Below are 24867 nucleotides of genomic sequence, written 5' to 3' on the forward strand. Positions count from 1 at the left end.
GTTATTATATCTTACTCTGCTGTCAAACATCGAATTTTTTTAATGATCACTTAGGAAAGTATTTGAAATGTTAGATTTTTTTAGAGTTAAAATTTAAATCGGAACCAATTTTTAAAGGTATAATAATTTCAGACTTTACCAAAATAAATCAAAAAGTGTTTCTAAGAAAAGATATTAAAACATATTTAATAACTGTATTACGTTTTAGTACCAGTGAACATATACACTATATATACCGTGTATATATACTCCTAAACATATATGTTCACTTCAGTTTTAAAAAGTGTTTCCTCTATACATTCTTTAAAAAATTATACATTTTCAATGTTTTACAAAGCGGTAAAATAGATGTTATATAACCACCATCGAATATGTACTCATGCGATTTCATTTCCTCAATTGTAAATGAGTTTAAGGCAAAGAACATAATAATACTCTCCCCAATTCAAGTTATCTTTTCTATCATTGATTTTATGTTCTATTAATTGTAGAAATACCTAGCTGAGTTGACTAAGCTTGTTTTTTGACCAGACAGGCAAAACCAGTAACAAAGTGTTGAATTGAAATATATTCTTATCCATCGAAATTCGATTTCTTTATATAACACCAACTCTATAAATTACAATTCATGCATCAATTACTCATAAATTATACATTAATAGATAGCAGATGTCTTGATGAAATACTTACAAAAGATGTGATTTGACATTTATCGGAAGAAAATATTTGGGAACTGTCAATAAGACATTGGACCGCTATGAAGTTTCTTTATGTTATTTTGTGAGTGGGATCAGTTATCTCTTGTTTGCATTCGTTGAAACCGATCGAGTTTTATCCACAGTGCGGGTAAAAAGAAATTTATTAAAAAGAATTGTCGCAAACAGGGAAGCAATCGCAAGATAAATGGAAATAAGTCGAAAAATTATTTTTAAGAACATGTTCAACTGAGCAAAATGCATTTTGCAGAAACGTCAGACTGAACAGTCTTGTTCTTGGATCCGAGAAAACGCATGTTTGTACGGACCCAGTCAACCTATATAATTGCCGTCTCCATGTAATATGTGCTATATTTATGTTTTCTGCGATGCTGTAAGAGTCATTTTAAATTACCCGTACTCTTATGAAATAAAGATGCACCATATTAGTTGTCATTGCAAAACACATTGGTTAACAAAAAATACCGATAATAGATAGAAATTTACTTGAAATAAATATTGTGCATAATAATAACTACCTGGTGCTGCTGTTGGAACTGAAATAAAAAGTACAGTGTATTTCAAGTTCAAGGTGAAAAAAATGACAGTGTTATATGGGAGAAAAATTCATTTTGCTCCTGAACATCCTAATGATATCACGTTGTTACGTGTGGTACCCGAGCGAACTCCTTAGGATCGTACTTGGTAAATGCTCAAGTCTTAGGATAAAAACGAATGCAAATTTTAAAACAAATATACAAATGACCATTGTCTAGTGTATAATTTTAGCAATAAATACAGATAAACCTGCCACTTAGCCATACAGAAGCTACTGGCACTACCTGCCACTTGACTATTCAAAAGTCACTGGGTAATTCTAGCCAGTTGAATATACAAATACTTTTGCTACTTTGCTAAACAAATTGCAGTTTGTTTTATTCGTTAACTGACTTTACAACGAGCTCTTGGTCACTTGACGACATAATCAATTTCATTCATCAAATTGATATCAACTTACTGTAGTTATCTTTGCCAGAAAACAATTCGTTACCTATAATTTGGACACCACATTTTTGACTTTCCACGCAAGAATGTGTTTCTGAGCATTTCTGAGCATATCTGAGCATACTTTGCTCATTAAAACAGTTGAATTCTTTGATTAGTACATACATGTACCCTGAATTCCGGAACTACTTTAGTTTCACTTACCTTTTCAGATGGTATTATTAATACATATAGCCTGGTGTGTAAATTTTGCAGGAAAACTTATCAGACATGCTACCTCGAAATTTTAACAAACGATAATTTTATGAACTCTCATTTGAGTGGTGTCACATCCCTTAGGGAATATAAGTGGAAAATCAGTGTGAAATAACCGTAAACATTGTCGCCATTATATAAATATTGCATGTAGTTGAGTGTAACATTGAAAATTTTCACCCCAAGAAAACCATTGTCAACCGAGGCGCAGCCGAGGTTGACAATGGTTTTCGAGGGGTGAAAATTTTCAATGTTACACTCAACTACATGCAATATTCATTATATTATACTGAATGTTTTATACAAATACATATTACATTGAACCGTGCGCGCATAAATTGCGCGCAGTCGCTATTTTTTGGAATACCACCCGTCGTCAAGCAATGTTGACTGTTGCTACGCAGGAGGGCGTGGCTTCATTATTCAGCGGGTAGTAGTGTTTTTTATCAAATGTTTCTCGACGAATCAGATTCAAGTAGTTTACATGAAAGTATAATATTGTAAAATGTCTAAGGGGCAAGTGTAACCAGATGTATGAGGTTCTGTAAGCTAGTTTACTGCTCTCCCGCGTTGTGCAGTGGTTAGAGTGTCTGCTCACGACTCGAATTGATCCTTACATCGCAAGTTCGAATCCCACTGTGGGACGTGTAGACCAGTCCTTCGGATGAACCCGTTTAAAACGAGGTTCCGTGTTGTTGGCAAGAAAAAAAAATCCATCACTGCTCTATAGCTGTTAGAGTCCAGCATAGAACAAAAAAGGTAAGCTCTACAGACAAGTGTCGGTATCTTCATATAATTGAAAAATTCTTTATAGGGACATTAAACAATATTACATACTAACACATACACTAGTATATTTTAACGACCACCTTATCATAGTGCATCACATGAACATTATTGTATGAAGTAAAATGAGAAAATACTTGAATGAAAAAACTAACCTACAGTTGTATCCGGCAATGTTGGTGTTGAAGAAGTGGATGTCGATGTTTCTGCTATTGAAAATATAATGATAAACATAAATATTTTAACCCCCTTTCCAGCAGTCACGCATTTTAACGCTTATACCATTTTCTATTTCTAACACAAAATCACGCATATACCGTTTCCCCACAATCAAGCATTTGCACGCGCTTTAAAAATATTATTTAATCTTAAATTTAATGCCAATTTCCTTCAATTTTATACTTTCTAAAATCTCATAAAATATTAAAAATTGTTTTCTCATTAAAATATTATTGCGTCATAATGTTATTCACGTTAAACTTGAGAGAAACTTGTAGCATGCTATAGAGTGCTTCCTGGGAAATGGTAACGTCATATTTCTATGAGGTGACCATTAAGTGCATGTTGCATAACAGGTCAGTAAGTTGTAAAGAGTTAAATGTTCATTTAAGCATTCAAAGTCTTAAGTTTTTTTTAATTTTTAATAATAATAAAAATTGTTGTTTGATTGTATATTGTTTAATGTCCCTCTCGAGATTTTTTCACTCATATGGAGACGCCACCACTTGCCGATGGAGAGCTGCAAATTTTGTCCTATACTCGGCACTCAGGGCCATTGAGCAGGCAGGGATCTTTTTCGTGCCAGCACCTACTGCGACAAGGGACCTCGGTTTATAGGTCTCATCCGAAGGACCGGTCTCCACGTCCCACAGTGGGATTCGAACCTGCGACGTAAGGATCAACTTTTTACTTTGACTCTAGAGCAGACGCTCTAACCACTGCGCCACGCGGGCGACTAATAATATTTGACATCGGAAGTTACTTAAATAACATGCTAACATGTAAAAACTCGGTTGAGAAAAATCATACTTTAAAAAAATATATGTACAAAAGGCTTCAGATGCCTAGGATCTCCAGTCTGTTTATCTACACACCATATTTTTTTATTGTGAAAATTATGAAAATAATCTTAACTATGCAACTATGGTCCTTTTAGTTTAAAAACCATTAATGTACCTCTCCTGAACTATGTATCAGTTTAGCCCTCATCCCCTCCACAGTATTTCACAAATTATTATAAACATCGTGTTTTAAGATACTTTCATGAACGTAACCCATGAAATCACTGCCTTATAATTTGTAAACATATATTGAACACTAGCACAACATATCTAAGTCGCTCGTAGGAAGCAGTGATTAGAGCGTTTGCTTTGAAAGTAGCGAAGTAAGGCGCTAATCCTTTCGTTGCCAATTCGAATCTCAATGTAGGACGTGTAGACATGTCCTTCGAATGAAACCGTATAAACCGAGGTCCTGTTTCATTGGCAAGAAAAACAATCCCTAACCGCTCAATGTTGATTATGCCGAGCGTAATTAGGACAAAAAATGCAGCTCTAAAGGTAAGTTGTGGCGTCTCCATATGAAAAATTCTTTAGAGGGACGTTAAACAACATACAAACACAAACACAAGTATACTGTTAAGGATCATCATGTCCTATTACATATTACGGGGGTTGTTCGAAAAGTTCGTGGACGATGTCAATATTTGTTATACTGCTCGCTAGAAATTTAAAATAAGCACATTATAATATGTAAAAATATTTGTTTTGTTGATGTGTAAAGTTGTATTCCATTCGATTTAACATCATTTTAAAATCAGCATGTTTTGTACCCGCGGAGCACACTTAACTTCAAAACATCGACGTCGAGAATTTCTTAAAAAATACTATCCCCATAAATTTCACACAGTGTAATCCAATGCCCATTCATTAAATATTTTTTCTAATGCATGACATTTTTTTTTAAAGAATTGCTCTCATTGTATAATTTCCTTTGTTACATGTAAGGTTTTAATTTCTTTTAAAACTTAACTCTGCTTTCACAGGATAAGCAACTCTGAAGCGCCTATGTCTTTCCTTGACGTTCCAACTTTTTAAAGTTTTGTTCAGATTTTTACAGTTAAACAGTTTCTTCACAGATCATCCTCATCCGATACAGACTCTCTGTCACTCAAATACTGCCTGTACTATTTGTACACACATTCACAACTCGCTTGTGACATATTTTTTTGATTCCTTTAACATTTTTAGAGTTTATTCAGGATTTTCCCTGAGTAAAGCACAAAACTGAATCGTTATCTGCTGCTCTGTGACGTTCTACGGCGTCATAGATTTTGTCGTTTTCAATAAGGACTACCTATCTTCTCAGGTTGACTTTTCAACAAAGCAAAATATAAAACCAAAATTTGGTATACGAGTAGATGTAACAATTCTTATTTTGAATTTCTAGGTTGTTTTTCGTTTTTTATCCATTTTACAGGGAATATGACTACATACATTATTTTGTGTATTGTCTGTAACTTACTAAATTTTGACCTGCTCCGCGATCCGATTTTTGCATTTTTAAAATCTGGATAAGTTTTTAATAAATCGTTAAATTTCGGAAAAATTTAATACAAATCATTTGGATTTATTGTTAAAATATTTTTATCAAATTTGGATAACATATGACGTCAAATAAAAAAGATATCACAGTTGTCCATGAACTTTTCGAACAACCCTCGTATATAAACATTGTTTGGAGTAAAATGAAAAAAACAACAACTAACCTACAGTTGTATCCGGCGATGTTGGTGTTGAAGAAGCGGATGTCGATGTTTCTGCTAATCGAAAATGTGATAATTTGTAAATATATGTAAGTCTTAGGTCTTTTTATTTTCATAAAAATAATCATTTTTGACCTCAAAGCGTAAATGAAAATTAAATATTATGCTAAAGTGTAAATATTAAAACAAATAAATAAAAATATGTAAAACCTCGTTTGAGAAAAATCATACTTTTAACAATATATGTACAAAAAGCTCCTGATGCTCAAGGGGCCTTTCATTTCTAATATGATTTCTATGCTATCACAAAAGCTATTAATAGATCCTTTTATAAAATGTATTTGACTTCAGTTTTTTTAAAAATATTGTTTGTAAACCCAAATATACTGTTTGGAGTTTTAATTTGAAAAGGAACCAATGTGTATTAATGTATTAATGGACATGTCACCAATATCTCTTATCCGAAGCAGAATAAAAGGGATTTGCGGATATGGAATCTTGTTTAATCATAGTTCTTTAGTTTCATTCCGATCAAAGTATTCTTTCTTTTACAAGAAATAATAAACTACGAAACAACTATGATGCAGAGACTGCATATCAAGTGTGTAAAAGCATAAGCACAGAATCAATATTAACCTAAAGATATAGTTGACTGGTAACTAGTTGTTTTCGTTGAATCTGTTTGGGCCGTTGTAGGCATTGTCGTCGAAACAAAGGCAGTACTTTTTCCTTGGTCTGTTGTTGTTGCCTTTTTAGTTGATAACAATGAGGTTGATATGACTGAAATTGTAGAAGATGCACCCGGCTTTACTGGAGTAATTGGTGAAGTATTCCCTGCTGTTGTTGATTTAATCGATGTTGATAGTTTGCTTTGTGTTTTTGTGGAAGATGGAGCAGATGTAGTAAATACTGTTGTTTCTGTTGTTGTTGTATCTGCTTAATGTGAAAAATTATATGAAAAAGTTTGATGAGAAGAAAACTTTCACCATAAGTTTTGTTAAAAATCATTCATTTTTACAAAAAATGACAAGATTTGAATAAGCGTTAAATTAATGAAGTGTAAATGTATGTATACCTAATCTCTACAAGTAAGGAAAAATATATGAGAATATTTATGCATTTATGAATGTATTATCTAACGCAGCATGTCAGTTTCATATTTCTCAAACATTTATTAATAATGCAATATTTTATTTTTGTCAAAATTCCCTCTTAAATTTAGCGAGACAAATTTATGCTAGCAATTATACAAATTAAAAAAAAACCAATCACATGCATACTTATGCTACCAATTAAACAAAATTAAAAAGTCATGAACATAATTGTATTCATAGTAGATCTCTGTGGGCAAAGTGTTAAGTAAGAATTGAGGCTTGGCATCGAATATTCTTGAAGGTATCAATAAATTTTTATTATAGTATGAGTTTCAGATATTGGTAACTCACACGTTATGCAAAGAATGATAATACCTATTTTTTGATCAGGGAAACCTCAATTTGTGTGATCAAAATATAAAATCATCTCAATTGTAAAGGGTTTTCTCCTTGTCTACCCATCACCAATTTTCTCTAAAGCTAGTTTGATTTATCAAGTACATACCAGAGCAGGTACATTGGTTGTGTTTACACTGTCCAATCTTATCATCAGGACATTTAGTACAATCTGAACTCTTCTCACATTCGTGTCTGGAAGTTGGTGACAATGCTAAAGTGAAAACAAGAGATTCGTATCAATCAAAAACCTTTTATGAATTGTTTACTCTTCAAAAAATACTTACGTTCACAAAGACATCGAGAGTGACCGTCAAGGTTTGCACAAACTGAAATCCAATTGTTTCCACAACCATACTCATGGCAATCAATGTTGTAAACACACGTCCTTTCGGCTATAAAAAAAAAAAGTCATGCTAGAATCACTGTTTTTTAAAAAAACTGAAGAAAACATTTGCACTCCCCCCAAATTTCTGTCATTCCTACTCTTACACTATAAAAGTCAACATTTCAAACCTAATGTTAGATTGGCAAAAAAAAGTTTAAAGCTAATGCAACAACAGACAGTCTACTTGACATGAGACAAAACTAATATGTTGTTTCTAACTGAACACGTCTTGCGCATGCCATTTATATGTTTACATATATACTGAAACGCACAAGAGACGCAACAAACAGTAATCTACAAATGTTTGAATTTTTTATCTAATGATTTTCAAAAAGAATAGAGTAAGGCTAAATTTACTTTAAATAGCCTCAAAACCTCTGAGATTTGATAAAAATGTTAAATGTTTATCTTTTAACTTTACTAAGTAACATTTGACTGTTAAAACACCCCCTCCCAGCCAATCAATTACAACGTGCATTACTGCCCTAAACATCAATTGCAGCTTAATTTCTACGACACAATAGGTTATTCAATATCGAGATCTGAGTGAAGGAATTATTCTTTGCCATTTTTAAAAGCCTGTTTTTCAGATAATTAGGTCGAATTTTCTCTAACTTATTGTAGTAACTCTTGGACTTCCGGTTCAAGGACTATCATTTATGCATATGATACGTTTGACCCCGTTGAGGCGTAATGTAGTGTATTTTTAGCATCATCAACTCTCTATCACCTTTACTTTGAGATTTTTAAGCTAAAGCAATGGAAATGCGTATTTAAGCCACTTTCAAGAAGCCTTAGCATCATTATGGGAAACGAAAGGAGACTTTATGTTTTGAAGTATTGCTGCATTACTTAAGATGAACAGTACGAACCCTTAAAACTCCATAATATTGTCAAATGTTTTGTTAAACATTCAATTTTTTATTTCTGTTAAGCAGACTCAAACTTGACTTCTGGTTATTGTATGAAAATCGTTCAACCGTTAAATCACCGATATATACCAAATTGAAGATATTCATAATTCTAAGACACAAAATTCTTTTCTTTACATAATTATTTCCCCCTAAAGTAGGGTGTTGCGTTTCAGTATATTTGCCAAAACATTGTACTAGAAATGGAAACGTTTGATAGTTTATAAATCCACGAAAGACCCTTTTACTAGGCAAAAGGTTTTCATCATTAGGAAACTTGACGATAAAAGATATGATAAGGGTACTTTAAAACGTCTTTATTTAAAAATATATATCATATGAAAGTCAGGTAGTAATTCTTGTCTGGTAAAATGGTTAAAGTATACTTGGTTATATATTAAAATATAAGGGATATTATAAATCATATTTTTCTTCCTTGCCCATTTGAAAACAGAAACAGAAATTGTAAACTCAATTTGATATCAAGCAAAGACAATATATTTGGCGGAATGGCGGCGTTTCTGCTACTCAAAAACTACTACTGAACATTAGATTTAGTTTTAAGCAATCAAATTCAAGAAAATTCCTAATGCAATTCAAAATTCAAGTTATGGAATAAAGTTTTAATATATATGAAATAAATATGATTTTCCAATCAAACTAGAAACTTGTTAGCTTTAAAAGCATTTTATCTAAGATCAGATTTGAGCAAAAATAAAATTCGATAAAAGGCATTTTTCTTTCTAAGTAAACTATCAAAAGTTTTTTGTTTCATATCATTTTTTTTATTTTTGCATAACTTCAGCTGTTCTTTGTTATACGTAAAAATACAAAAAAAAAATAAATCTAAGAAGCATATTAAAAAGTAATAATCCGTAGAAATTAAAAAAAAAGAAATAGAGAAAATTCGCATTAGGCAATAACGATTTAGTTTTGTTTATTTGTTTATGTCAATTTAGTATTATCATCTTATAGACCCTTTAGGAAAGAATCATTTCAGGCAAATAGAAAATTGATTAAGTTTTTAAAATAAAAGAAGAATGCTTTAAATGATTGGTTAAAGTAATTTTATGCTATTGCTTCTAGCATATTACGGTCGAGTGGAACTCCATTCCAACAATTACTTAGTGAAAGTGTCTTCTTGAATCTGTTAAAATTTCATTCATATTTAAATACAATAAATATGAGAAGATTCCCTCCTTAATAATTCTTAAGATGATTATTGTCTTTTTAAATCACTTTCCTGCAAGAATAATTTGTTTACACAAACATTTCCATTCATTTTTTAGAAACAAATGAACATTTCTCTATTTGTCGTATTTATATTATGTATCATCACGAACCCAGTCTTATTTGTCTATCTTACTCTATACACTTACCAGAGCAGGTACATTGGTTGAGGTTGCACTGGCCAACTTCATAGTCGGGACATTTAGTACAGTCGTAACTCCCATTACATTCGTGTCTGGTTGATGATGGCGTTGCTAAGGTGAGAAAAACAAAATTCATGTCAAATGAATTCACTTATAAGGGATTGTTCATCATTGTTAAAAATACTTACGTTCACAAAGACACCGAGAGTGACCGTCTAGGTTAGCACATTGTGGATACAAACTGCTTCCACAACCATAACCATGACAATCATTGTTGTAACTGCATGACATTTTAGCTAGAGAAAGAAATCGTACCATTACATGTATCACTTTTTCCTGAATTCGGATTAGAGAAATTTCTTCTTTTCAATTGCATTTTATTTTTCCCTACTATTTTCTCGCCTATTTCTATTCTAAGCCAAAACCTTGCATAATGGTCAAATTTTCAGACCTTCTGTATAAATGAAGACCTACTGCACTAAAGAAATTTACAGTTGCAACAATTAACAGCATGCAAACATGATTAATTGATAAGTAATAATAAATGACAATTTGTTTTAGGTTTGCAAAATGTAATTTCTTATTGAATTTATTGAATCTTCCGAACACACAACAGATTTGATTCTGCATTTACAGTTAAATAAAAATCAAACTACATGTATTTCGTTATCTGATCCATTGATTAATTTTATGCTCGTTAACTTTGAAAGTGACCGACATGTGGTAAAGTGAACGTACACATTTCTTTGCTTTTTTTTCTCTTACATAATTTCAGACGATTTAATAAATGTTAATCGCATTTCCGTTTTTCTCATCTCAGGAAACTATATTTATAGCAATCTGTACAATATTAATTGCAAAGGCTTTCTCTCTGAATTCTCTATTTGATACTACAATATGTTCACTTTAAATTGTCAGTATCATTCTACACACTTACCAGAGCAGGTACATTGGTTGTGGTTGCACTGGCCAACTTGATATTCTGGACATTTGGTACAGTCGGAACTTTGCTCACATTCGTGCTTGGCAGATGGTGATGATGCTAAATAAAAAATTCATGTTAATTCATTAGCGTTTCGTATGTTAATCGCCATTTCAAAAATACTTACCTTCACAAAGACATCGAGAGTAGCCGTCTAGTTTAGCACATTGTGGATATAAACTGCTTCCACAACCAAACCCATGACAATCATTGTTGTAACTGCATGACATTCTGACTAGAGAAAAAATTGTACTAGTATTATTTTTTCTTAAAATCGGATTAGAGAAAAGCGTTTGATGTTTTCATTTGCATTTTATTTTCTCTACTATTTTCCCTCCTGTTTTTATTCTAAGCCAACACCTTGTATAATGGTCAAACTCTCAGATTTTCTTTAGAAAAGAAGACCTACTGTTATAAAGAAGTTGCAACAATTTACTATGTGCAAAAAGGGTTAATTGATAGGTATTAAATGAAGGACAATTCGTTTTAAATTAGAAATGTATTTTCTTATTGAATCTCTCAAACATACGACAGATTTGAGTCTGCATTTACGGTGCAAAAAATCAAACCACATGTATTTGGTTGTCGGATCCATTTATTAATTCCATGCTTAACTTTAACTAGAGTGTTCCAAAGAAAGCATGTGTTACCTGCTTTTAGCTTCTTTGAAGAAGTAACTAAATCTGATTGGTCGGCTAATTATATGCTACAGTATTTTATGCCAAAAATATAGCATGGTAGTTCATAATTGCATAAAAAACAACAACACAGTATTAGACCGATAAAGTGTGTCAATAAAAGAATTTGATTCCCACCTATTTACACGTAACAACTGGAAGGGGGGCACTTTGTCTCAGGAATAATTTTTACTATTGAAAATGTTCATTGAAAGGCCGGTTGCCCCCCCTTCCGTCCCTCACTTTTTGTAAGAGAAAGGGTCAAATAAAAGTAAAGTAGAATGTTTGGGAAAATATATGTATTGAAAGACGTTGAATCTAACCCTTAAACACCCCCCCCCCTCAAATATGATTTTCAATTTCCAATTTTTTGCTTGTTAACTTTTTACCTCGTTGACACCCCCCCCCCTTCGCTCCAGTTTCAAAAACGACGCTACGTCATTGAAATGAATAATTAAAATGAAGTCATTATAAATGATTATTTATCATAGTACATGTGTTAATACCTGTTTCAAAGTCTTTACACCAATATTGACACTCTAAACGATCCGTTGTGGGATCCCGATTTATTTTCATAATATTTATATATCAGTTTGTGTGGTAACTGAATATCATAATTATACAGTTTCAAAAACAGTATTATGAAGTCATAAAAATGTGTAAATGTTAATTATCAATACCCGCCATTCAATATTCAAAAGCTTTAAGCTAAATTAAATTATCCGGGGGTATTCCTTGTAAAGTAGGTCAAAGGTCAAGGTCAAGTGAATTGTAATGCTGGTATTTTTCATAATGTTTTCTGTCCATCAGTGCATGCACACGCTAAATTTATAGCATAGAATTACCCCTTAAATGTCAAAAATATGCTGTATATTGGCACTTTTAACTTTTTAGTAACGTTAACATTTCTTTGCTTTTTTTCTCATAGCCTATATAATTTTAAAGATCTTAGAGATGTTAATCTTATTTCCGTTATATGCACCTGCCAAAGTTTTAACTGATGAAACTGTATTTATATTAATCTGTATAATTGTAAAGGTTTTGCCTCTTTATCCTCTATTTAATACTACCTCATGTTCACTTTAAATTGTCAGTATCATTCTACACACTTACCAGAGCAGGTACATTGGTTGTGGTTGCACTGGCCAACTTCATATTCGGGACATTTAGTACAGTCGGAACTTTGTTCACATTCGTGCTTGGCGGATGGTGATGATGCTAAATAGAAAATTCATGTTGTTAATTCATTAGCGTTTCATATGTTAATCGCTACATTGAAAATACTAACCTTCACAAAGACATCGAGAGTGACCGTCTAGGTTAGCACATTGTGGATACAAACTGCTTCCACAACCATAACCATGACATTCATTGTTGTAACTGCATGATATTTCAGCTACAGAAAAAAATCGTACTGTTACATGTATTACTTTTTCTTAAAGGGGCTGGGTTGTTGTGGCCATTTTTATACAATTTCGATCTCCTTTAGAAGAAGAGCTCCATATAAAGATATAATAAAATGATCAAATTTTACAACTTAAATTTAGGAATTTTTTCTTTGCCAAATGATAGTTGACAGCTTAAGATATCATATCTAAAAAAATAAGTTATATCTGGTGGTTAATAAAAAATAATTTGTTGACCCCCTAGCATCCTTAAAATCGGACAATGGAAAAACGTTTGATTTCTTTTCAAGTGCATTTTTTTTTCCTACTACATGTATTTTCCGTTCTATTTGTATTCCAAGCTAAAACCTTGCACAATGGTCAAACTTTCAGACCTACTGCAGAAAAGAAGACCCTACTGTAGTCAAAAAGTTATCAATTGCAACAATTAACAATGCGCAAGCATGATTAATTGAGAAGTATTTTATATAGACAATTCGTTTTAAAATAGCAGAATGTATTGAATTCTTGTTGAATTCAATACTTGTTGAATCTCTATAACATACGGCAGATTTAAGTCTGTATTTAGGGACCAGGCAAAATTTATCACAATGATGGGACCGGTACAAAACAAAATTCTCATTTTAAAAAAAAAGAATGTGTCCCATGGCATTTGTGATTGAAAAAGACCTGTCCCATGCCTTTAGATGTAAAAAACATTGTCCCATGGTTACCGGTTCGTCTTGATGTTAGTGAGATAATTGGAACAAAAATATAAAAAGTACAATGTTAACAGTTACTAAAGAATTGGAGTCTTTCAGATTACAGATATTTCAAACATCAATAAAAGTTTTATTGTTTGTTAATATACAAATCACTTATTAACATCGTTACTTTGTAAATGTTTTCTTTAATTTGAAGATTTATGTTGCCCTTTGTACCCTTCATTTGACTTTAAAAGATGCGAATTTTTTTAAAGATTTCTTTTTGTTGAAAACTCTAAGAAAGTCTGTGTCTCATGGGTACTAAATGCTAAAAATGTTTTTGTTACATGACTTTCTTTGATGAAAAACGCATTGTCACATGTCTGTTTGTTGAGTAAGGTTTCCCCCATAGCCAGCATTCTCCCCGGAAATCGTACTTTAGAGTAGGATCCCCCACTGCATCCCCGTGGGTAAAATTCAAACCAGAGCAAATTTTCCCCCTCTCTTTTTTTCAGAGTAGGATTCTCCTTTCTTATAGAGTCAGTATATAAACCACAGTCGCATGATAAACAACAAACGTTTTTTTAATGAATATAGTAAGAATTTTCTGAGCATAAATCATGGAGTCAAAACATGACTATTTAGCTTTTAAAAGAAAATGTAAATATCCTCATATTTGATGTCTTAAAACTTCTAATGGCCCATTGGTACTTGTATCTGTCACATATATTTAATTATGCTGTATAACAAATCTATCTAAAGTTTTTCCCCCAAAGAAAGTCATTTATTTATGTATATCTTTTACTACTTGTATGTTACTTGAATCCAATGAATTAAAAAATGTTTGAGGTCGTATCTCGATCAAACGAATTAAATTTTTCTCATTACCACTTAGCTGGTATCTTATAACCAGATATGCATTTCGTTAAAAGGATATAATTATCTTGCATGTTAAAACGAGTAGAACTAATAATCTCGTTTTGTTATATATTTTTTAAAAATAGTTCCTATATAAAAGTTGAACATTTCGACTACTTTATTTAGCAGTTATAAAAAAAAAACAGTCATACTCTCATGTAAATTAGTTGAATCTGATTTTTCGAGAAATATTTGTTTAAAAACACTATAGCTAGTATCCGCTGACTAAAATGACGCCACACCCTCCAGCGTAGCAACAGTCAAGACTGCTTGACGACGGGTGATATTACAAAAATGTTGACTGCGCAAAATTAATTGCTTGCAAGGTTCATCGTAATATGTGTTTTCATAATATAATAAATATAGCATGTTGTTGAGTGTAACATTGAAATTTTTCCACCCCTCGAAAACTTGGGCAATCTGGTCACCATTTCGAAGAAGGGACACTTGTAGCAATTAATGTTCTCCCCATCCACCCTCAAAAGATAAGTGCAACAATTATATTTTCTTGGGCGAGGGGTACTGTAGATCACTAAATTTTCGCGACACCTTATTTTCGCGAGATAGTCATTGACTCTTTATTAGCGAGACAAAATTTTCGCGAATTGTGGTTAATACTCTATCTAATCTTTAGGAATACTATTATACGCGAGAATTAAATTTTCGCAAACACAGTCTCGCGTAATTACGCGAAAATAAAGTTCTCGCGAATAAAAAGTGATTTACAGTATATTGGCGGGGGAAATTTGGCTCTGGAGAAAACCGCACTCTACTACTTCTACATAGAGTGGGATTTCTCCCCGGAAAATTGACTCTGGTGTGGGATTTCCGTAGGGGAAATCCTACTCTGGTGCCAGTTTTCCGAGGGAAATTCTACTCTGGAGTCAGTTTTCCGGAGGGGAAAGGTTCTACGGAGGAAATCCTACTCTACAAAACCGAACCAGTAATAAATTTTGCCTGGTCCCTTACAGTGTAAAAAATCAAACTACATGACCTTGATTGTCTGATCCATTGATTAATTTTATGCTCGTTAACTTAAAAAAACGACTGATATGTGACAAAGGGAACGTTAACATTTCTTTGATTTTTTTTATTATACATAATTTTAAAAGATTTTTTATATGTTAATCACATTTCCGTTATACACACCTGCACAATTTTAACTTTTCTTTAAAATTTCCCTACACATCTGTTTATATCATTCTGTACAATTGTAAAGGTTTTCTAATCTTGTCCTCTGTTTAATACTACCCCATGTTCATTTAAAATTGTCAGTATCATTCTACACACTTACAAGAGCAGGTACATTGGTTGTGGTTACACTGTCCAACTTGATATTCGTGGCATTTAGTACAGTCTGTACTTTGTTCACATTCGTGTCTGGCGGATGGGGACGATGCTAAAACGAAAATAGAAAATTCGTTTATTAAATCAATTAGCGTTTCATAATAGGCTATTAACCAGTTCGAAAATTCTTACCTTCACAAAGACATCGAGAGTGACCGTCTAGGTTAGCACATTGTGGATATAAACTGCTTCCACAACCATAACCATGACAATCATTGTTGTAAATGCAGGACATTTGGGCTAGAGAAAAAACGCATTGTTATAACTTGTTTTCAGAATCGTACTAAAGAAAGCGTTTTGATTTCTCTTCAATTGCAGATAAAGTTTCTCCTATTATTTCCCCTACTATTTCTATTCCAAGTCATAACCTTATATCATTGTCAAAGTTTCAGACCTACTGTAGAAAAGATGATCTTCTGTAGTGAAGACATTATCAGTTGCAACAATTAACAATATGCAAACACGATTAATTTTTCAGTATTAAGTTCGGGGCAATTTGTTCTAATTTAGCATAATGTATTTTCTTATTGCATTTCTTGGACACACGACAGATTTGAGTCCGTATTTATAGTGCAGAAAATACCTGCATTTGGTTGGCTGATCCATTGATTAATTTTATGCTCGTTAAAAAATGACCGACATGTGATATTTAATAGTGAACGAAAGCATTTCTTTGCTTTTTTCTTATACATAATTTTAGATTTAATAGATGTTGATCGCAATTCCGTTATACGCACTTGCAAAATTTTATCTTTTCCTTAAATTTTCCCTACTCATGTGAGGATACTGAACTTACATCAATCTGTACAATTGTAAAGGTTTTCTCTCTTTATCCTATGTTTATCAAGGCTACTCCAAGTTCACATTAAATTGTCAATATCATTCTAAACATTTACCAGAGCAGGTACATTGGTTGTGGTTACACTGTCCAACTTGATAATCGTGGCATTTAGTACAGTCGGTACTTTGTTCACATTCGTGTCTGGCGGATGGGGACGATGCTAAAACGAAAATAGAAAATTCGTGTATTAAATCAATTAGCGTTTCATAATAGGCTATTAACCAGTTCGAAAATTCTTACCTTCACAAAGACATCGAGAGTGACCGTCTAGGTTAGCACATTGTGGATATAAACTGCTTCCACAACCATACCCATGACAATCATTGTTGTAAATGCAGGACATTTGGGCTAGAGAAAAAACGCATTGTTATAATTTGTTTTCAGAATCGTACTAAAGAAAGCGTTTTGATTTCTCTTCAATTGCAGATAAAGTTTCTCCTATTATTTCCCCTACTATTTCTATTCCAAGTCATAACCTTATATCATTGTCAAAGTTTCAGACCTACTGTAGAAAAGATGATCTTCTGTAGTGAAGAAGTTATCAGTTGCAACAATTAACAATATGCAAACACGATTAATTTTTCAGTATTAAGTTCAGGGCAATTTGTTCTAATTTAGCATAATGTATTTTCTTATTGCATTTCTTGGACACACGACAGATTTGAGTCCGTATTTATAGTGCAGAAAATACCTGCATTTGGTTGGCTGATCCATTGATTAATTTTATGCTCGTTAAAAAATGACCGACATGTGATATTTAATAGTGAACGAAAGCATTTCTTTGCTTTTTTCTTATACATAATTTTAGATTTAATAGATGTTGATCGCAATTCCGTTATACGCACTTGCAAAATTTTAACTTTTCCTTAAATTTTCCCTACTCATGTGAGGATACTGAACTTACATCAATCTGTACAATTGTAAAGGTTTTCTCTCCTTATCCTATGTTTATCAAGGCTACTCCATGTTCACATTAAATTGTCAATATCATTCTAAACATTTACCAGAGCAGGTACATTGGTTGTGGTTACACTGTCCAACTTGATAATCGTGGCATTTAGTACAGTCGGTACTTTTTTCACATTCGTGTCTGGCAGATGGTGAAGATGCTAAGGTTAAAATAGAAAATTCATTTTGTTAATTCATTAGCGCTTCATACGTTATTCGCCACTTCGAAAATTCTTACCTTCACAAAGACATCGAGAGTGACCGTCTAGGTTAGCACATTGTGGATATAAACTGCTTCCACAACCATACCCATGACAATCATTGTTGTAAATGCAGGACATTTGGGCTAGAGGAAAAATCATGATGTTTAGTATTTCTTTCAGTTCACAATGGTAATTTTTATTCTTGAAACCTAAACCAATAACACTATTTAACATTACTGTACAGATTGCCATGAGGAAGTTTAGAGATATTTTAATATTGCAACAATTGTTCAACTACATGAAATGTTTGCTGAAATGGCCATTGGTGTATGGTATTTCTTAAAATATCTATCAAGCATACATCTGTTATGATTTCTGTGTTTGCATAATAAAGAAGAAATCATTGATAGAAAGATCAATTTAAGAATATTTTGCTTAAGTAATAAATTAAAAACCGTTGCTACAATTGAATATCATATATGAGGTGAAGACATCAAAATCAATTCTTTTTCCATATATCAATACCATTTTAGAAGTTCTTTAAAGAAAAAAATCACATTTTGTTACAGGTGTGTGGGGATTTTATTGTGAGACATACATGTATACTTATTTTTACACAGGATATATCTTTGTTGTTAAAGTTTTTTTTACAATTCTATACTTACCCAAATATTACAACGTTTTAAGTTTTAATTGTCCATGAAAATCTGTACACCTACCAGAGCAGTTACATTGGTTGTGGATGCACTGTCCAATCTGATAGTCAGAACAAATAGTGCAGTCAGAATTGTCATTGCAGTGGCTGATCGTGGCAGATGCCGATGCTAGAAAAAAAGTATTTCAATTTTTTTTTCTATTCATGTTTCTAAACTAAGTCTCTTTTAGTTCATGTTTCAATTTGTAAATGTAGATACGTTGTTGAAGAATTTGGATTGTTCAATATTATTGCTTCTTTATATTATCAGGGGTGGTTCAATAGTAGGGATAATTTTTTGTGGAAATATATGCAAGAAATCTTGCACATCATATGTATCTAATATTCGATATTTTATTTATTAAAAAGTCACTTTCATAGAACAGATAAATACATATATTTTCAATTTTATGTTGGACCCTCTCTTCATCTCTTCATAAATCTGTTGAAATCAGAAACTTTTTACATGTCTATAAGGAATGTTTTATTAAAAATAAGGGACAAATTTCGATTAAAAAATTGTCTTTTGTTAAATCGAGTACTTCTGTCTAGGATTGCATCAACTGCTGTGAGCACAGTCGATCACAAAACAACATGTTGAATTAGAAGCTATGGTTTTAAGAAATAAACATATAGATAACTAGAAACTCTTGCATTTGTTGCTACAGCAACAAAAAAGATCTTCCGTTTTTCTTTATTTTTCTGTATGAATGATTTTTTTCTATGTTAAAAACAGCCATATAATATTTACAAATAATATTAAATGAAAAAGAAATAAAAAACAGAATTCATATTCTGGATACAGGTGTGCGTTCAACAGCGTAGCTTCTACGTAGCTGCTACGTAAAACTACACGAGAACCTACGTAGCCGCTGCGTATGGAGTTACCATAAATATTTAATGCTACGTCCCAAATCCAAGATGGCCTTATTTACAACTTCACAGCATATAAGATTTTTTTTTAAAAGGAAGCTCATTTCCTACATCTAAGTGAATTAAATGCAAATTTAAATATATATATTCGCCTGAAATAAACATTTTTTTGATTGAGTAACAAGTTTTTACTGATATATCTTAATTCAAAATCTAACCTTTACCAGCTACGTTAGCTGTCCGTTCAATAGAGATAGATATCTACTACTTAGCTGCTAGGTTAGCCGATACGATATTGCACGCAGCCCACGAAAACATACGGTCGGAGGTGTATTTTACCAAGATTTTCAATATTACCAAGCCATTTGAAGTCTTGATAACAAATGTAAAATCACTTCAAATACCTCATCTGAAATTCTTTTGACAAAACAGCAAATAATTATAAGAAGCAATAATGTGATGCAAAAAAGGATTCCAAAAAGAAAATTTGATTTTTTATTTTATTCGATCACTTCCTGTGATCACCGGAAGTGACGATGGACGATCTTAATCCAAATGGATTTGCTTACTTATCAAGAACTACCACTCCTATAAGTTTGGTATCTTAATCTTTTACCGTTTCCGAGATCCTCTATGATAACTTAATATGAGGACAGGAAATCAAGCGACCGGATATGAATTTTACAAAGATATTTGACGTCATTCTAGACATTTGCCATCTGAATGACATAACCAAAAATCATTGCAAATACTTCATCTATAAAAAATATTTAATGGAAAGAAATTTTTTTTCTTATAACCGGAAACTGTCGTTTTTGTTTCCGGTGTGACTGACATATTTCGAAACTACAAATAAGATGCAATAAAGTGATGCAAAAAAAGATTCCAAAAAGAAACGTTGACATTTTGATAATTTCCTGTAACGACTGAAAGTAACGGCGGACAATTTCAACCCAATCGGACTTGCCTACTCTTCAAGATCTATTATTCGCATAAGTTTGGTATCCTAATCTCTTACCGTTTCTTAGATATGAATCGGACAAAATATTTTTAGGGAAAAAAAAACGAAATCGGACATTTCTGACCGCTGGAAGTAAATTTTGAAAAATTGAGAGAAAAGTCTGAGCGTATTTTGGTTCTCTATCATCCCTGAAAATTTTACGAAAATTCGTCCAGTCATCTCTGAGAAATCCGTCTGACAAGAAAAGGGTTTAAAAAAATTAAAAGTACCAGTAGAATCACTATAAGGTCTTCCGTCTGAAAGGAAAGACCTTAAAACGACATCATTAATATACTGATTATATAATAAATCATCATTCACGCTAATAAGGAAATAACTTAATTTTGACTTCAAATGTTATTCAAGTTTAAATACAAAAAAAAAATATTGTTAAAACAAGATGTTTCTGTGAAACACTGATGCACCCGTATGGCACCATAGCACACATTATCCTTTTCTCCAAATAAAATTCTGCAAATTAAATATGTTGGTACCCAAAATAAGGTCTCATCATAAGAAATACAGTTGTGAAATATGAAAGCCCTAGCACATCCTGTTCAAAAGTTATGGTCGAGGATATGTTTTGGAAAGGTAAGTCGAACTCAAAGAGTCAAGGTGATTGGTAGAATGGCAGTTCCTGTCTCAGTCGTATGAAACGAGAGATGACTACCGCCATCTTAAGCCATGAATCCCTGGCTTGATCGATGCGCCATCTATCGCCGCTGCTCTACGCTCTGGCATGGGAAATAACCACAATAAACTGATAAGCTACGACTATCTGCTGAGTCATTGAGTCATCCTAAAACGATGACTGTTTAAAACGTGTAATTTTCAATTAATAAATGTTTCAGTTTTCTTTGATTCAAGTAATGTATGGTATCTAATGTGATAAGAGATTCGCAAGCCTAGTTAAAATACCTTCAAAGAAGCGAAAGGTGTGAGTGAAATATATATGATATATAGGTCTCTGTTGAAACGTCAACAATTATTACAGCCGATGTCTCTGCACTCTGTGTTCTGTTTTGGTTTTCCCGAGATTACGTCAGCGTGAGTTTTTATCCGCCATTCAATGCAGCCGGTAGAGGGCTCTTTACATTACTGGTCACCTGTCTGTATATCGAGGATTAGACAGGTAAGCCAGTCTAAGTAATTGGATTTTAAATTAAGGTCTCAAAGGTCTCAAATTAAATTTGTGATGTATGAAAGCCCTAGCCCAACCCTTCAAATCCTATGGTCAATGTTTGTTTTTAAAAAGTAGATCCAAGGTCAAGAAGAAAGGGTCAAAGTTCTTGGTTTTAATGAAAGGTCTCCTGACAAGGATGATACGTGTAGAGTATCAAAAGCTATGCCCTTACCGTTCAAATGTTTTGGCTGATGTTCAAGTTTATTAAAAGTACTTAAATATCCAAGGTCAAGGTCATAAAATCAAAGTTGTTGGTATCCAATGAAATTTCTTGTCACAAAGAATACATATTTGAAAGTCCTAGCATATACCGTTGAAAAGTTATATCGAAAGTAAAAGTTGGAAATTTTTGTGTAAAAATGTGTCCCAATTCATGCAATTCCGAGATCAAATTTGGTGGTACTCAATTATAATTCTTGTCACAAGGAATTCACATGTGAAATATGAAAGTCATAGCTCCACTTAATTAAAAGTTATGGGCAAAATTAAATTTTTAGCAGATAAATAGGTAGACAAACGGACGAACGGACACGACAAAAACTATATTCCCCCTAGTCTTCGATTACGGGGGCATAGAAAATGCTTGCTGTACGCATAGATAAGATGAAACTTATAATTAAAGATTCTTACGTTTACAAGTGCACCGGTGATGATGACCGTTTTCGTCTGTAATACATTCTGGATTCGAACCGCTGGGACATCCAAAACGATCACAATTCCCAACACTGCAGTGGATACTTCCTATGAGGAAATACATGTATATCGAATGAGCTACGAGCTCGATTTAATTGAAGCGGATGGGCATTTAATTTTGATTTTAATAATTGACATTCGGATGAAAATCCCTTACCATCATAATAATAAGACAAGACTTTCGATTTTGAAACAGAAAAAGTAAAACTGCTGAATAAATGCACGATATGTAAATTTATGTCATTGGTTTTATGGTTAGGTTCTTTGACATGTTAACAGATAGAAACCTTATTCTGACCATAGCATTTTTTTTTTATCATTATCAATCATTTGTTTGACTGAATGTTAAGATTTCTTTTCATCATTTAATTTTTTTTCAGTTAATTGATGCAAACTATTCAACTTTAAAAATTCAACCGCCTTGAAATTTGATACATTTCATTGGATCAAAAGTTTTAAGTTATGATAGCAATATATTGATTCAAAAGAAATTGAATAATCACATCAGTCATATTTAATTGTCTACATTTACTGTATTAACAAAACACCAATGTCTTCTTAAAAACATAATTTGTCGCCAATTTAGCGCAGTGGGAAGAGCGTCTGCTTTACAGTTGCGGAGAAAGGAATTGATCCTTACGTCGCGGGTTCGAATCCAACTGTGAGAAGTCGAAACTGGTTCTACTGAACAGACTGTATTCAACCAAGTTCCCGTGTCACAGGAGGTGCTGGCACGAAAAAGATCCCTCACTGCTCAAAGGCCTATTTGTTAATCTTATTTTAAATAGTAATAATAACTATAAATACAATTTTTCTTATGTGTCTATTTAACTCTTTACCTGTACATGTACATCTGTGTTCACTACAAATTCCCACGTGATGTTCAGAACAACTGGAACAGTCAGAGTGTTGGTAACAATGTTTCGTCGTTGGGTGTTCTGTAAATGTAAAGATATTCAGAGAAACAGATATGTCATTATTGCTGTTCTTTTCCATGTGTATTAGTTACGTAAAGACTTTTAAATTAAAAGTTAAATTCTTGCTAACAAATAAACAATTTGACCCTTTGCTTTGTTTAATGTAAGTTGCCCCTTCGGTGCAGTTGTTATCTAGTGTCTGCTCTAGAGTCGCAACTTATGGAGTTGATCCTTACGTTGCGGGTTCGAATCCCACTGTGTGACGTGCAGACAAGTCCTTCTGATGAAAGAGCATAATCCGAGTATCCGTGTCGCAGTAGGTGCTGGCACGAAAAAGATGCTAAATGGCCCAGATTGCAGAGTATTGGACTAAATTTGCACATCTCCACCAACACCGTGGTGGCGTCTCCATATGAGTAAACAATGCTCGAGAGATAAGTTAAACAATATACAATTAATCATTCAATCGTTTTATGCTATCAAGCAGCGTCTTTTTATCTGTGATAAAAAATTATTTAGAACACCTCCTAACCTTTGGTACACGTTTTTACAAACTTGCAATTTTGCTTCATATTCTATTCAATTATATAAATGTTCATTCATAAATCGTCCGTGTATTAGATCAACTCTTTTGAAAAAGAAAATATCAATCTTTTTATGCGCCCGGATCGATAGATCCGAGCCGTATATTGTTTTTGTCCAGTCTGTTTGTCTGTTTATCTGTTTGTCTGTTTGTCTGTCTGTCTGCTGAAAACTTTAACCTTCGCCATAACTTTTGAACCTTGAAATATATAGACTTCATATTTGATATACATACTCCACTAATAAAGTTCTTTCAAAAGACACCAAGGTCGTTGACCTTGTGACCTTGACTGTGACCTACATGCTAAAAATACATTGTAGCTTTTTCAAATTTTTGCCATAACATAGGAGATAGAGACTTCATATTTGGTATGCATACTTCACTAATAAAGCTGATACAAATGAAACTAAAGTCATTGACCTTGTGACCTTGACTGTGACCTTAATGCTAAACATAGCTGTTTCCAAACTTTTGCCATAAATTTTGAACCATAGGAGATATAGACTTCATATTTGGTATGCATACTCCACTACGAAAGTTCTTTCAAATAACATTAATATCAATGACCTTGTGACCTTGACTGTGACTTATATACTAATTTTTTTTGTAACTTTGTTGCCGCCGGGCGCATAGTGTTTCACAAACATATCTTGTTTATTTATTTATGGATTGAAAGTTTTTTTTCACCCATTTCACAGATTTGTATGGGTAGTAGATTTTAGTGTGATCACTGTTAATCATCTTAACTTTTTTCATTTCTTAAAACTATCTAATCGGTTCATACTATAATTAACAAGTACGGGGTGTTAAAAAAGCCTTGCTTCTGTATTGCTATTCCTGCCTTCACGTGTTTTATGCAACCTAAATACGTATTTTAACATAACGAAGATATAAGGAAGAAACACTATTGTAAATGTATATTTTACCCTGAATGGATTTTAGATTTTTTCTCTTTTTTATCTTCATTTTGACTTTTACCTGTACATGCACAGCGGTAGTTAAAACAATGAGGAACCAGATGACTAGGACAGTCATTACAATCAGAGGTATGCAGACAAAGATTCGACCTACTGGACGGAGTGGTGGTATGTGAATAGTCTAAAAATGAATATACATATCTATATCTATATAAAATATATGACATTTAAAGCCAGCAATGGCAATAAAATGAAAAGTTTGTGCAATTAAATGGGATCTTCCGAATAAAAAGACTTTGTATTAAATGCTTGGCTTTTGACGTTTATTCTTACAG

At 32.8% G+C, this 24867-nt stretch overlaps 1 protein-coding gene across 1 annotated transcript; it reads right to left on the minus strand.

The window, feature by feature from the left end:
• Positions 1-6136: 6136 nt before the first annotated feature.
• Positions 6137-24680, minus strand: LOC134271936 (tenascin-like). Its single transcript, XM_062754166.1, has 19 exons — positions 24594-24680; positions 22955-23053; positions 22053-22163; positions 18392-18496; positions 17708-17815; positions 17526-17630; positions 16762-16869; positions 16577-16681; positions 15813-15920; positions 15628-15732; positions 12615-12722; positions 12440-12544; positions 10777-10884; positions 10605-10709; positions 9856-9963; positions 9674-9778; positions 7283-7390; positions 7105-7209; positions 6137-6438 (listed from the first exon to the last, which is right to left on the minus strand). Exons 5-19 carry the CDS (start codon positions 17808-17810, stop codon positions 6137-6139), a joined length of 1788 nt encoding a protein of 595 aa, XP_062610150.1. The 5' UTR covers positions 17811-17815; positions 18392-18496; positions 22053-22163; positions 22955-23053; positions 24594-24680.
• Between the last annotated feature and the right edge of the window lie 187 nt (positions 24681-24867).

The sequence above is a fragment of the Saccostrea cucullata genome, unplaced genomic scaffold (assembly GCF_032062105.1).
Source record: "Saccostrea cucullata isolate Sc308-1 unplaced genomic scaffold, CSIRO_AGI_Scuc_v1 ctg1016, whole genome shotgun sequence".
In the NCBI taxonomy this organism is placed as follows: domain Eukaryota; kingdom Metazoa; phylum Mollusca; class Bivalvia; order Ostreida; family Ostreidae; genus Saccostrea; species Saccostrea cuccullata.